Here is a 14726-nt window from a genome sequence, read left to right on the forward strand (position 1 = left end):
GTTTGTAACAACAACAGTGGTAAATATACCCTTCAGCATCAAAAGTACACACATTTTTATAGCATAGTCTTTCTGTGGCTAATCAACACACATGCCCTGGGAACATAACTTCTAATTTCTGTAGACGCAAACAACGATGGAACATGTTTGCTCAAGAGGACTACAGGTCCCATGACTTCAAGCCTAGACTTTTCAGAAATGTAGTTTTATGAATACAATTCTTGTTTCTGTTTAGAATAAATGCACAAAGAAATATATTTATATGGCTCTATCATAAAGTGACAGATATTTATTTCAATACAAATAACAAATATTTAAAATGTTAATTGCATTATGGGCCAAGTAATGGATTATCATCAGTTTTGCTATTTCGAACGTTAACCGAGTGTTATACTACAAGTACCACAATGCACCACTCCATTTTCTGCCAGGAAGAAACATGGCTGCCTACTGTTCACCGACGGTAGTTTTATTTACCTTTCGTTTGCTATCCGTTTTAAGACAGACAGATGGAGAAAGAGCTAATGACAGAGACTACATCGAGTAATAATTAAATCAAAAGTGGTTAGAGCTTTGGTGTGGACGCCATTTTTCTCCAGTCACAGTGACACGAGCGTTAACGTTAACGACAGCCTGATTTTTTTTTTTTTTTCGCTGAGCTGTCAGGCTGCTCATCCGTATTGTACAGCCATTGAATTGCCTTTGTTAGTGTGCTAAGCTATCTGAATAACGTTACTGCGGGTCAAACGCACAAGCATCAGGTAATAGTCGCTATGTTTAGCCCAGTGAAGTCATCTTATTTCAGAGTCAGCCCGGCCATTGTCAACAGAGAACTCGGCAAGACCAAGATGAGATAGCAAGAGGGCACATCGGTGGTGCTAACACGCTTATTTACTACGAGGCAGAGTCCCATTCACACTGAGAGAAAACGGGAGTAAATAACTCACGCGGCATGTTTGGGAATCTTTTCGAGGAAGAGGAGGAGGAAGGCTTCTCTTCCAACTCCTCAAGGGGCAGAGTTGCAAAGGGGGGAGAAGAGCCAACTCCTCCCCGGGGTAGAAGCAATCTGTGCGGCATCAAGAACCAAGGGGGCACCTGCTACCTGAACTCTCTGCTCCAGACCCTGCTGTTCACCCCAGAGTTCAGAGGTAAGGACAGCTTACATTGCTTTATAGTTGGTTCACCACTGGTGTAGAAGATAACAAGGGCAATTGTCTGAGATTTTTTTTTAAACTTTATTCTGGCAGTTATATTTAATTCTGATACTCTTATTTTAATATATTTAAATCTACATAGATCCACTTCTCAGCATTTATAATGCACATATTTGACGTATTTCTTACTTCTATTTTATGCCATATATTTCTCCATGCTTCTCTGTATCAGAGCAACTGTAACGCCCAAATTTCTCCCCCCAGGGATGAATAAAGTATTTCTGATTTTCTTATTTGTTGTGTTTTTTTTTGCAGAGGAGCTGTTCAGTTTGGGATCAGACGAATTAGGATGCCTGGAAGACAAAGAGAAACCAGAAGCCAAAGTAAGTGCCTGTACTGCAGGTGTAACCACAGATTCTGTAATATCATTATGTTTCATTGCTGGTAATAAGGTTCTTCCGTCTTCCCCTCAGGTCAGAGTGATCCCACTGGAGCTGCAGAGACTGTTTGCCAGCCTGCTGCTGGTGGACCAGCAGAGCGCCTCCACTGCTCAACTCACTGACAGTTTCGGGTGGAACAGCAGCGAGGTCTGTGTCTTAGAAGCTAAAGGGCGGCTCAGGTTTCACTTTTCATTCCAGTGATAGATTTACCTTCCAGTCATATCAGGAAAAACATGTTTAAATTCACAAACTGGATTTCTCACTTTGGTCAGGTCAGACCCAGTAACCTGATTGGAATTAAATTTTGTCTGGAGGCATGCCAGCTGCAGCCACGCACAATAAATACACAAAGAGGGAGAACAGGAAGATACATTCACAGAATTTGCCTCAGGACATGCATAACCACCTTTTCCAGGTCAAGTCTGTACATACAGTGATATGATTAAACTTGAATAGGAGCTCTAAATCTGTCACAATGGAAAGTGTACCTTAAGTCAAAACCGTGAAATAAGATTGACGTTGAACGTTATAGACAAGAAAGAGTCTAATGATATATTTGATTTCATCAACCACTAGATTCCAATTTGATTATGTCTTAAAAATATTTAACTGTTTATGAGGCTGGGGTGACTCATAAAGTAAGTCCACTGGTATCTTGAGGGATGTGTTGATAGACGCTATTGTCCGACAATGCATTGTGCTGAGGAAATAAGGAAGCTACTGCGCCTGGAAAGAGAAATAAAGAAACTTGATGGTGTTGGAAAAACTTAAGAAATTGTCGAAAATATAATTCAAAGAACATTATTTCTTGTTCTGTTAAAAAGTGCTAGTCTAGTATAATTTCCCGTTTGTAGATGAAAGTGAAGTACATTTGTTCTATAATAACTACAAAAAAACGTAAGCTATTACATATGTCACATAGTCTGAACAGAATACTATGAAAACATAGTTTTTTGTCCCTAATGTGATCCTGCTGTCCTCCTTTAGGGAACAAATCAACATGATGTTCAGGAGCTGAACAGGATTCTGTTCAGTGCATTGGAGCACTCTCTTGTGGGCACCAAGGGTAGCACGTTTATCCACCGCCTGTACCATGGGACAACTGTGAACAGCATTGTCTGCAAGGAGTGTGGCAACATCAGCCAGAGACAGGTGTGTCCATGTGTGCGGGGTTTTTTTTTTATGAAGTTACATTATTTTCATTCATTAGAGTTGAAAGTCATGTTTGTGCTTGCTACGGTAAGACTGACATTTCAAGCTACTATGTGAAGCAATTTACATGAATTCATTACATAATATTGTCAATATGTAAATAGACCTGAATGTAACTTAAAAAATAAGACTGTCCCTATCTTTCTCGGTTACCCATTACAGTCTGTGGACGGATCCCAAGTTTCTTGTCCCGCCCACAAATTACTAGCTAGCTTACTTACATTTTACTGGTAAACTGGCTAGTCAACATTACAACATTACAAAGAAGCCAACGCCAGGTCCATTTAGCTTGTCTGATGTACAGCTAGCTAGCTTACCAAAGCTTGCTTGCTAGCTAAAATCCTATTTGAGTGTATACCTTGTGCCAGCTGATTTTCAACCTCAGTCCCATCATGTTATCACTGGGAGCTAATGCAATTTTGCTCTGTGTCTTTGATGGACGCTGTCTGCTTCTCCGTTGGGCCCTAGAAAACCTTCACCAGACTACGTAAACGTGGCACCTGGCGGAGGCCAGGGAGCTTGCTAAACTACACTTCCTCAATCTAGGACGCCCGCCTCCGATGTCATGTCTCATTCAAAATCGTCAGGTTTGAAATGTAGACTGCAGACCTGAAGATTTTTTTAGACGATCCACCGGTATATTCTCGTTGTATTTCGGATTCTGTACTGCTCTGAGCCATCGCCTGCAGCGAAACAATAGTATCCCTTTCAGAGGGAGGAGCGCAATGCACACTGGGTGTTGTAGGAATATAGAATGGCCGAAACCACGAGCTGTTTGTACAACTTTCTCCACAGCTATGGCGCCAATTTCAAATATTATTGCTTCTATGGATTACAGAGAACACCAGCTTTGACTGACAGTGGCTCTTTCCAGGGGCGAACTGCTCCTTTTAGTAGCTAGATGAATTAGCTCAACAGCAAATGTGATCCATGGTAGTAACTCTGATTAAAGCAAATAATGTTTAGTTAGCCAACAATAATTTATGCAGCTAAAGGAACAAAGCAAATGTGTATAACTAACATAATGGCTCTCAGTCAAGTTCAAGAACATGAGCAATACTGACTTGGTTCACCTTACAGCCACCGGTAATTAATTACGACAACTTCTGAAAAATCATCATAGTACCTTAAGAGTCATCCCAGTAACTCTTTTTCTCTTCTTCTTTAGGAGGACTTCCTGGACCTGACGGTGTGTGTTTGTGGCGTGTCCAGCCTGGAGGAGGCTTTGTGGGACATGTTTGTGGAGGAGGAGTTGTTTGAGGGCAATAACCTGTACCGCTGTGCAGGGTGTGACAGGCTGGTCACAGCTGCCAAGGTCAGTACCAGCTTTCAGACTGTCAACACAACAACTGAGAGGTCATAATACTTTAAACCTTAGAGGATGTTGAAATTGTCCTTTTGCTCTGTGACCTCTGACATGTTCAGTAACCTTTTTTCCTTATTAACATCTAAAATGTTTCTTTTTATTTGCTGTTTGACCCCTACGTTGCTTTACTTATTTTGCTATTATTCAGTCGGCCAAGCTGAGGAAACTACCACCATTCATGACCATGTCTTTGCTGAGATTCAGCTTTGACTTTACCAAATGTGAGCGATACAAGGAGACGGGACGCTACGGTTTCCCCTTGACCATCAATCTGCGGCCCTTTTGTGAACAGGTACGGGACCTCCCTCCTTTTAGAGAAGCAGATTAACATTTTCTTTAATGTTGTTCCTTTTGTTCAAATTTTCTTGGTTTCAAGGCTGATGCTTTATTTTATCCAGGAAGTCATTCTTACACTTAAATGTCTTTAAAAGTTAATTATTCTCCTCTCTTACAGACTGATGGAGAGGACTCAGACTTCACCTACGAGCTGTTCTCTGTGATTATCCATAAGGGCGGCTGTTACGGTGGACACTACCATGCTTATATCAGAGACATTGATCAGCTGGGTCGATGGGAGCCGCTGGTGAGAAAAAGAGCTTCACTGAAAATAAGTAGAAGAAGAAGAAGACTTATAAATGATGTCTCATTTCCATTTATAATGACAATAGCTTATATTAGGATTGGCTGCTTTATTTGAAGTCTTTTACTATCAACAATGTAAAAAGAAAAAGAATCAAGCTTTTAAATGTGTGAATAAGAAAAGGCGGTACCTCTGTGTTTCTTCGTCAGGAGGAAGAATGCAAACCCAAGACTCAGAAGAGAGCCAAGGAGAATTTCAAGGAAGTGTGTGAGCCCAAACTACAAGAGGATGACCCTTTGTCTGTCCTCACTGCTATCGTTGCCCAGGTATTAGCAGCAGCGTCCGTAACACAAATTTTGTCTCGCTTCACACGTTTTGGCATTATTGAATCAGCGGTAGAGTCATAGTGCATTAAGGAGGTGCTGTTCCCTTTCTGAACACTAGGAGCCATCAAAGAGTGTCCTATTGGACCAGCTGGGACAGAAGCTCATGGATAAGATCGGTTCATCCTGGAGCAAGAAGTTCAGAAAACACTATGGTCCCATTGGAAAGGTATGTTTGCTTTCTTTGGTCGTTTTGGTGTCTTTTTTTTCTTTCTGCAATTGTTGTTTAATTTCTTTTTCTCTTCTGGTGTAGTTCCTGCAGTCCCACAATGATGTCTTCATGCTGGTGTCAAATGGTACACGAGTGGCACTGAAGGCAAACCCGCCAAGCCCTGAGGCGGAGCCCCCCGGCCCTGCAGAGCCAACCATTAACTCTGACCCTTCAACGCCTTCAGACCCCGAAGCTGCTGAACAACAGCCAGGACAACACCAGAGGCCAGAGCCTGAACAAGAGGTATTAGAGCAGCAAATGCCTTTCAAAAGACGCATGTTTCTGCTTCATATCTCGGTTACTGCTGTGGTTACTTTGATGCCTGTTTCTCACGGTTTTTTCTTCCTGTCTGTCAGCAGGGTAGCCACTGGTTTGACCTTAACGACTCCTCTGTGACCTCCATCAGGGAGTCTGACATAGAGAAGCAGTTCCAGGGCAAAGAGAGTGCATACATGCTGTTCTACAGAAAAACACAGCTGCACAGACCCAGTGAAGGTAATGGACACTGTGTTTTGCATCGTTACTGGAGAAGAGAAAGAAAAGAAGAGGCGGCCCAGTAACCTCATTTAATTTTGATCATTAAGGAATCGTTTTGTGATTAATAACCAGTGAGTTTCAGTAATTTGTTGACTGATTTCTCCATTAAAACATCTTTTGTGTTTCTACTTTTGTAGCTCTGAATAATCCTCAATACAAAGTTCCTCTTCACCTCATCCACATGGCTCAGGAGGAGAACGACAGACTGCAGCAAACACGGTACACAAGCAAACATTTCAGCATTTCAAGTAGGATATGACTCAACCATAGCGAGTTTTATTATTATTAATTAATTATTATTAATATCATCTAACGTTGTTTGTATTACAGTGACGAGTTTGAAGCCACAAACAACACCGTGGAGCTGCGCCTCCACCTGGCACCCAGTTATAGACTAGAAAACGGAGCCCTGCAACTGACCAGCAAAGAGCAGAGCGGGAGCACCTCTCTGAGTTTCGACCGCAGAAAGACTGTGGGAGATCTTCGATTAGCTATTTATCAGGTAAATTATCATTCGCCAAAACACGAGCTGTGGGTTTTTAAAATGATCAGATGAACGATGGAGACAAGCTGACAATGGTTTTGTTGCATATGTGCGTTTGTTTATGTAGATGCAGGAACTGTGGGAGGGAGATATGGCTCTGACTGTGGCCAAGAGTCTTCCTGCAGGTCTTCACCTCTACAACACTATAACAGGTGAGACACTTAATGTAAGAAGAAATAATCTCGATTTTCATTTGAATAAATGTCTGTTAAGTCACTATCGCTGAATGAGGTAACACAATGGTGATTGAGCCTATGGTCCACTGATGAAAGCCTTTGCATCTGCAGTATTACAGACTGGGTGTCTGTGGGGACTTTAGCGGAAAAAATCACAAGCGCCGCCCAGTTAGTGACGCGTTTTCCATCACCCAGCAGTGGTTGGTCTGCCAGAGAGGGTAGGCGGAGCTAAGCGGCTGCTTTTCCAGTCTCTGCAAGTGTTGCGAGTAAACAGTAATCTACTATGGCTGAACAAACAAAGAAAAGATCGATGACTACAGATACAACTTCAAAAATAAGTGAAAATCCAAAGAAAAAGAAACAAATTTGACGCTCAGATGAAGCAAACAGTCTAAAAACGACAGCGACCGTCAGCAAGGGAAATCAAGAGTTACAACTGGAGCACATGCAACACTGTCTGGATATCTGGGAAGCGGGCTCCCGCAATTACTGTTTATCGCCATAAGTGCCGCCAAAGAGCGAAAATCTTCGCCCCTTTAAGAGGACAGAAGAAATATTCCAAATGTATAACTATATTCTGGTTGTGTTCCTCTTTACAGATGACTGCGTCTCCCTGTACAGTGCAGGCATTTGTACAAACTCTGACCTGTTTGTGTGGAACGGCAGAGAGGTGAGTAAAGTCCAACATCCTTGTTTAGGGGTTTCATATCAGATTACTCTTCTTACTGTCAAATATGAGGGTAATCCTCACACTGCAGAGCCCTGTATTGGTTCATGCATGAGGCCCATTGGCTTTCATGTTTGTTCACCAAATATGCTTAAAATTCCCAACTGGGCACCTTGTGTATGTTTTTTTTTAATCTCCTCAGGTGTGTGGTACAGCTGTCCTTACTGGAGCAGAGTGGGAGCCAGTGCTGCTGACTGTAGTCCGCCCCTTTTTGGGGGAAGACGTGGACCCGCAGGAGGAAGACGGGACGGAGTGTGAAGAGGGAACAGGAGTTTTTGAAAATGGGGCTCCAGGGCTTAAAAGAGAGGAGAGAGGGTTTGCAGGTGCTGCCACTCTCGGGGAGGTGAAGGAGGCGCTGGGGGAACCTAAGGAGAGCGTTCTGTGTCAGGAGCATAAGGGAGGAAAGAGAGGAGAACAGGGAGCAGGAGAGGGAGGAGGAGCTAGTGGTTGGAGGGTGTTCCCCCCCGATGACATGCAGCGGACGCTTAAGGAGCTGTCGCTGAAAGATGGAGACGCGCTGCTGGTGCTGGAGCCTCAGTCCTTCGATAGCAGGTAAAAGTCCTCGGCGATGTTTGTGCCGGTCGTTTTCTTTAGGTGTGTTATTTTACTCGTGTCTCCTTGTTCAGCATGTTCACTCTGAACGGAGACGTCGTCACCGTGACTACACCGTCTGACTGCCGCTGGCTCCAGGTGGAGTTTCGACTGCACGAAGGAGGAGGAGGAGGAGAAGGGGAGAAAGAAGAGGAGAGGCGGAAGATCAAGGTTCCAGCTACAGGAAATATGGTAAGTAATTTCTAATATTCTTTTGTTCTACTTTGTCTCCATTTAAGCATCTCTATAACTCCAATCTCGGATCCCATCAGCTATAGCCTGACGACGATATAGCCTCTGGGGACAACAGTGAACGTGCCGGGCGTGTAGCTGGCGGTTAGCGATAAACGACTTCCAGTCAAGACTTTCTTTTCCGCGTGCTGCATTGTTTACAGAAAAATAACCTGCTTTTTCTTTTCTGCTTTACTTTAGTTAATGGGTCTTGCCGAAATTTCAACATCATAATGCAGATCAGTAAAAAGTAAAAATGAAGCTTTGTCAGGTCTGTCCTCGAGAGGAGAAGAAAACTACTTTTGTTTGATGAACGGAGGTCGGATCGATCATTTCTGATGCATTCGTAGAAGTCGGGAAATCTAAACGCTGAACAGCTTTCATGACACAGTGTCAAGGGCAGTTATCCCAAGTTGAATATTTGATCCAGAACGGATTGTTAGCTGTTAGCATGCAGATGTCTGTTTATATAGATTAATAAGAAGCTAAATCATTGTCAGATAGCCGCTGATGGGAGCTGGGATGTCATTACACTCCGCCTGATTTTGCTCTCCACACGGACTGTCTTTCCCCACATACGCTGCAGCCTGCTGATACGTGATTGGTCAATATTACTCGGGCTACAAACAGAGTACAAACGGAAACCAGAACACTTACCTTCCCTAGAATCTATATAAAACTACAGTATAACTCTAATATGTCTCTCTTTCAGCTGCTGTTTGAGGTGAAACAGAGGGCCATAGAGGAGCTGCAGCTACAAGACAAACTCACAGGCAAGCCACTCGGTGTTTGAATCACTTTCTGCAATGGATTTCCTGCGGCAGCCATCGTGGTTGTTTATCAAAAAGCCTCAACAGTGCTTACACACCCACGCCTTTTAAACTGTTGTGATTGTGAGAGGGAACAGATCTGCTCGACCAAATAACAGGCTGCTAAATGCAAGATCACAGGTCATTAAACTGGAACACTTCATACTCAAAGCCACACTACTTTAGGTGTCCCTGGGTGAATCTTAATTCTTATGACAACAAAAACGAGCTCAGGACCTCCGAAATGTTTTATCTGTGCGGCTGTTAGAATCAGATTTGTGTTTAGATTCTTCCTACGTGTAAGTTTACATTCTTAAATCAGCTGTTGTTTTTTGCCTCGCTGACCAGGTGCGCAGTTCTGTCTGAGACAGGTGGACTGCACAGGGAAACTCCTTCCTCCAGGTAATGTGTCACTTTCTACCTGCAGGTGATTTAAACGGTGCAGATAGATTTGTGCTGGAAATCCCCCTCATTTTGACGAAATATTAAGCATTCCTTTATTGCCCCCTCATAAATGTTTAAAAGGTGCTCCCCCCTGCTTGTAATGTTTCTTCTCATCATGTCTTTGAAGTTTAAGAGCAAATTTACAAAGCGTTGTTTTACCTGGGTTTACCTGACAGTGTGCGAGGAAGTGAGCGTTCGGGATGCAGGAGTGCGACTCATGACCACACTGACGCTCTGTCCGGGAAAAGCCCCCAAGGCATCACAGGTGTGTCTTTTATTTGTCATCTTCAAGAAGTCCTTTGTACTCGCAGCTGCACAGGTGGATGTAATAGAACCTTAAAGCACCTCTCCTATCATACTTTTAATAACAAACCGAGTTACGAGAGTCTGATATGCTTGATTGATGTTGTGATTTTGTCTTTGCTTTGCAGCTTTTCTTGCACTTCTCTGTGGGAGCAGCGCCCTCTGCTGGCATGGAGATGGACATTATTGTGGAGAATTCTTGTACTGTCAAAGAGGTGAGGAATTTATCGTGCACATAATTTTTTTGTGAATCATTCAAAATGAGCTTATGTTACATGTATGTGTACCTCTATGAATTTTAATTTATTGATTGTTATTTGTAGTGTCTGAAGGCGATGCTGGATGCTGTTGGACTTGATGGTAAACCCTCTGTTTTTTCCGCTTTTCCTGAAGCAACTTGCATCAAGTTTTATTTTTTTACAAAGATTGTGTTTTTCTTTTGGACGACTTTTTTTGGTGAAGCACAATATCTTGTTGTTGTTGTGTTTGCAGGCACCTGTTGGCACTTGAGGAGGCTCGATTGGTGCGAGGAGATTGGAGAGCCACTTATGGATGAGGTCAGTGTGAAAAATATCTCATACTTACACCAAACAGCAGATGGATTTTTTGGAGCGGTTGTACTTACTTACTTCACTATTTTTTGTCTGTGTTTTTAGAGGTTTCTTAAAACTAACAACTTACTAAACTGTGAACAAAAACTTGCATTTAGCAAAAGACAAATCTGTCCTCTGTCCACATCTCTATGTGGTGTTCTCCATGTGCTACAAGACATATCGGGGACAACATAAGCAGTCATCTCCACAGCTGGGCCTGTCTGCTTTTAAACTGCAGTGCACCAAGGACAGGCTGAACAACACGTTTTCAGATTGGCAGGTTTGAGATGTCACAAACCTAAGGAGCCAATCCTGTTAATGGACGGGGTGACGCTATGCATATCATTATGTGTAACCTATGGCAACCACTTCGGCGATGCGTGAGCCAGCTGTAACCATCATCGACATTTTTGCAAACTCACGACTGACTTCTAACGTTAATGTTACTACTAATTACTACATTTCAAGTTAGCTAAGTTTCAACAAGTTGCCACTAAACGATGGCAGAGACGTGTTTTGTTGTCGCAACGGAGGGGGCGTTTGGAAATGTGTATAGTGGACAGGGACAGATTCAGGAATATTTAGTGAGTGAGAAGGAGGAGATGCCTTGGGAGGATTTTCACAAGGTGTTAAACGTATATTGAAACAACAATTTATTATTTTAAGCTGAGCATTTTATGTCTTGAAACATGACTGGAGCTGGTCTTTAAATCTTTGTGGCTCCTTGGAGTTTAATAGGATGACATGTATGCACCAGGCCATGTGCACGAATGAAATATGATTGCCTAATCGTAGTGTTTTTTTATTAATATGTTAGATGAAATGTTGACCGTGACCTTTCACTTACAGGATGCTTCTCTGTCAGAGATGAAGATAAACAGTGGAGACACATTAGTCGTCACAGAAGGACAGCTTCCTCCAAAGGTACTTAAATGTTTCAAATTAGGCTGAAGATCGATTATAAACTGTAACGTGACCTCTCTTTTAGCCCTTGTTGTCTCCTTGTCTCTTAGGGCTTTCTCAAGCTTTCTGTGTGGCTGTATCTGGATCCCACAAACAACTCGGCAGATTTTAAACTCGCCAACAACGGCCACCCTGAGGAGGAAGTGATGGAGGTCGTGACTAAAGGTGAAACCTACTCGCCTCCTCTGAGAAGTGTCGGAGAGGTGGAGATATCAGATGAGGCCACTCTGGAGGATCTCAAGACTCAGGTAATGCAAGAAGGTTACCTGTAAATCATTCACACTCTTTTCCACTTTGTACTGTAACTTTTCTTCTTGTTTTTTCCTCCCCACATGTTGCCTAACTTTTCTTTCTTCTGTATCAGCTGTTGACACTGCCGGCCCTTCAGGATGTGTGTTTGCCAACCACTGCGTTCATGCGTGTGTGGCAGCTTGAGGGACGGAGGCTGGCACGCATCCTCAGAGGACAACAGCTCACACTCAGGTACAAACACTTTACTGTCTCAGGGTTTGTTCTTTTTCATGTGTGATTGATGGCCACCAGATCAATTTTGATAAAAGAAGAAGTTTTGAGTCACTGCTTGTTTTGTGTTTCCCTGTGATCAGGAAATTGAAGCTGGCTGGTGGTGCAGACCTTTGTATGCAACAGCTTCTAAAGGAGGAAGATCTTGGGTAAGGTTTGGGATGTCACCAGTTTTCTGATTCATGTAACATCCATGTTTTTCCTTCTAAGTTAATTTTCTCCTCCTTTGTCTTAGTCCAAAGGAGGTACTGCTGAACATTAAAATGGGAGTACCAGGGGAGAGGTGTTACTACCCTGCAGAGGAGCTGGTTTGGGATGCATCCCGAGACTCTTCTCCACGCTCTCTGCGCTCCTGTTTGGCTGCTCACTACGGCCTCTCCCCCGACTCTCTGCTGCTGGCCAAATACCAGGCAGACAAACACACCTGGGAAGAAATCTCGAACTGGGTAAAAAGAGAAGAGATGAAACTACCTTAGTTGTTGAAGGGTGCAAAACATGTGTATTCCTGTATGTGTTGCTAACTCGCTGTTTAATTTCAGAGCCAGCAGGTTTCCAAAAAGAAAAAGAAGAAACGAGCAGAATCACTCCTGGGAGCTCCGTTTCACCTCAAAGATGGCGACACAATTGGCATCAAGGTATAAATGAATTTTCTTTTAAACGGTCAGTTTTTGGTTTCATTGGTTTGAGAAATAACAAATCTATTCTTTTTGTTTTCCCCAGAATCTTTTGATCGACAATAACCGGGACTTTGTCACCCTGGAGGACGAGCTGGGCCAGCAGATGCTCAGAGAGCAGGCAGAGCAGCGCAGGAAAGGGTGGGACTTCTTTACTTTTTTTACACATGCAGCTGCAGGAGAATGCTGTTTACGATCATCTTCTGGCTACAGTGATAATTACCGTCACTGTAATACAACACTGTGTAAATTAGTCGAAGAGCCTTTTGTGTAATGTTGTCTCTTTTCAGGGGGGAGGCGGCGGGCTCTGATGGTGTTGGACCACAGAAGAAGGCTGGGCAGACCAAATCCAGGAAACCAGAGGTGGCGCTGTCAATCAATGTTGGGGTATTCAGATAGCACCCTGCTCCCATGGGTGCATCGACAAATCAGAACTACCTATAAAACCACATAAAAGCACATGCACAGATGCAGTTATGACAATCCACTCCTCCTTTTTTTTTTTACTATATTTCTCCACAAATCCTGAACTCAAACTTTCTGAGGCTCAGCTGCCGGTTTGTCGACAGGAAGAGGAGGAGTTTAATTTGCCTTTTATTTGTAGTTCATAACAACTGATTGTACTCGTGTTTCCTCCCTCTACAGGCTTCTAGTGTGTTTTATATTCTGAGGTTATTATGTGAAGACACTGTGACCTTCAGGAAAACGGTTTCTTTACTGCATGGATCAGTAGCTAATTTGTAATCTTCTACTGAAAGTATCAGCTCAGAGAACACAATTTCTACTGTTTTTTCTCTTATAAACTGACCGCCTTTTCTAACTGGACTCTCTATCTCATAAACTGTTCTGTAGCAATCAACTTGTAGCCACAACCAGTGGCTTTTAAATACTGACTTGTTTAACAAGTTGCCAAGTACAACAATCCACCATAATCAACCATCATTGTTGTTGCTCATATAGTAACTTGTCTTAAGTGATGCTCTTTGTATGATAAACTTGTCGTCGTGTTTCTGGATTATGGGCGTGTTAAAGGTTGTTAAAGGTGAGGAGAGTTTGGCCTTAATGTGGAGACGCCTCAGTGCTGCTCTGTCCGCTCTACCTCACTCTCTACCTCTCTTACTCTACCTCTGCTGCCCTGACTCTTCGGACTCCCACATTGTCGCTGAAATTTATAATTTCTTGTTCTGCAATCAAACTGTTGAAGCCCCTGCTCTGTAAGAGGCAACTGCAGTTTAAAATGAATTAATTAGTGACATATAGTGTGATAAGTCAGCACATAAATGCCTTTGTTTACTTCCAGTCATATTCTCTAAATGGTTAAAAAAACTTGAGTATCTTTAATTGGACACAGAGTGGAAAATTAAAGCAGATCAGTTTCACTGCAAGTGAACGACTGTATGAATTATTCTCCTTGTTATGATCCCTGAGTTGCTACATGAGTTTTCATTGTGGAACACTAAGTGTTTCATCTGCATGCACTATATGTGAACTTCAGGGAAGTAAAAATGATTCTGGTAGATAATTTATTTGAAGAAATGTGACAAAATAATGTTTTTACTATATGAAATGTGCTGATTTTTTGGGGGGAGGGTAATCTGAATATTTTTTATGTTGCTTACAGGTTGTGTTTAACACAATAATCTGGCCTTGATCAGTGCCAAGACTTTGCAAGTTACTTTTTTTTTTTTTGGAGCAGATGCAGAAAATTAGTTTGACAACATACTCGGCAATAGTGAAATTTAATTTTGTATCATATTGTATTATTGCTAGTGTTATTGATTACAACTTTTGTGTCATTGGTAAGGACTGATCTGCTGTATTATGACAGTGGAAAACAGATTCTATCCATTGTACCAGACTGTATCTGCAGGAAGTATTTTATCAACAATAAAGGTATCAAGTGGAATTTGTTGAAATATTGGACCTTTTTATGTTTTTTTTTTCAATAAAAATTAACCCTTACCTCTGCCATTGGAACAGAAAGAAAGAAATTTACAATGTAATGCGTCAATAATCAAATTATACAATAAATATACTGTAATTGACTTTTCTGCATAATGGGTTTGTTTATTTTTAGTACTCAAATATGTTTGACGCCTATATTTTTAAGTTTAAATGCATTACCTTAACTTGTACACTGAAGTTTTTCTAACATTACTTAAGCAAAAGAGCTGTAAAAAAATAAAAAATAAAAATGCAGTATTGGAGCTCCTAAAGACGTTTGCATGCTAGCGTTAGCTTTTAGCAGTAACTAGCATGACTACTG

General features: G+C 42.1%; 1 protein-coding gene across 1 annotated transcript; it reads left to right on the forward strand.

Moving 5' to 3' along the window:
• The first annotated feature begins 458 nt into the window (after window positions 1-458).
• On the forward strand, window positions 459-13920 carry usp40 (ubiquitin specific peptidase 40). The gene is made up of 31 exons (XM_069662279.1): window positions 459-1148; window positions 1470-1537; window positions 1628-1741; window positions 2582-2746; window positions 3975-4121; window positions 4321-4464; window positions 4627-4755; window positions 4962-5078; window positions 5197-5304; window positions 5389-5589; window positions 5706-5841; window positions 6021-6102; window positions 6214-6385; window positions 6495-6579; window positions 7203-7273; window positions 7473-7882; window positions 7957-8113; window positions 8865-8925; window positions 9310-9363; window positions 9582-9670; window positions 9837-9923; window positions 10032-10068; window positions 10201-10265; window positions 11151-11225; window positions 11315-11512; window positions 11629-11747; window positions 11870-11935; window positions 12022-12232; window positions 12326-12421; window positions 12507-12601; window positions 12751-13920. The coding sequence occupies exons 1-31, from the start codon at window positions 953-955 to the stop codon at window positions 12857-12859; spliced, it is 3864 nt and encodes a 1287-aa protein (XP_069518380.1). The 5' UTR covers window positions 459-952; the 3' UTR covers window positions 12860-13920.
• Window positions 13921-14726: the final 806 nt, after the last annotated feature.

This window comes from Semicossyphus pulcher, unplaced genomic scaffold (assembly GCF_022749685.1).
Source record: "Semicossyphus pulcher isolate SPU_LCO1_2020_fin unplaced genomic scaffold, fSemPul1.0.p SCAF_14, whole genome shotgun sequence".
Classification (NCBI taxonomy): domain Eukaryota; kingdom Metazoa; phylum Chordata; class Actinopteri; order Labriformes; family Labridae; genus Semicossyphus; species Semicossyphus pulcher.

Coding starts and splice junctions, on each gene's coding strand:
- usp40 (XM_069662279.1), top strand. CDS start 953: ATGTTTGGGAATCTTTTCGAGGAAGAGGAGGAGGAAGGCTTCTCTTCC. Junction 11,936..12,021: donor CTAAAGGAGGAAGATCTTGG/GTAAGGTTTGGG, acceptor CCTTTGTCTTAG/TCCAAAGGAGGTACTGCTGA. Junction 12,422..12,506: donor GCGACACAATTGGCATCAAG/GTATAAATGAAT, acceptor TGTTTTCCCCAG/AATCTTTTGATCGACAATAA.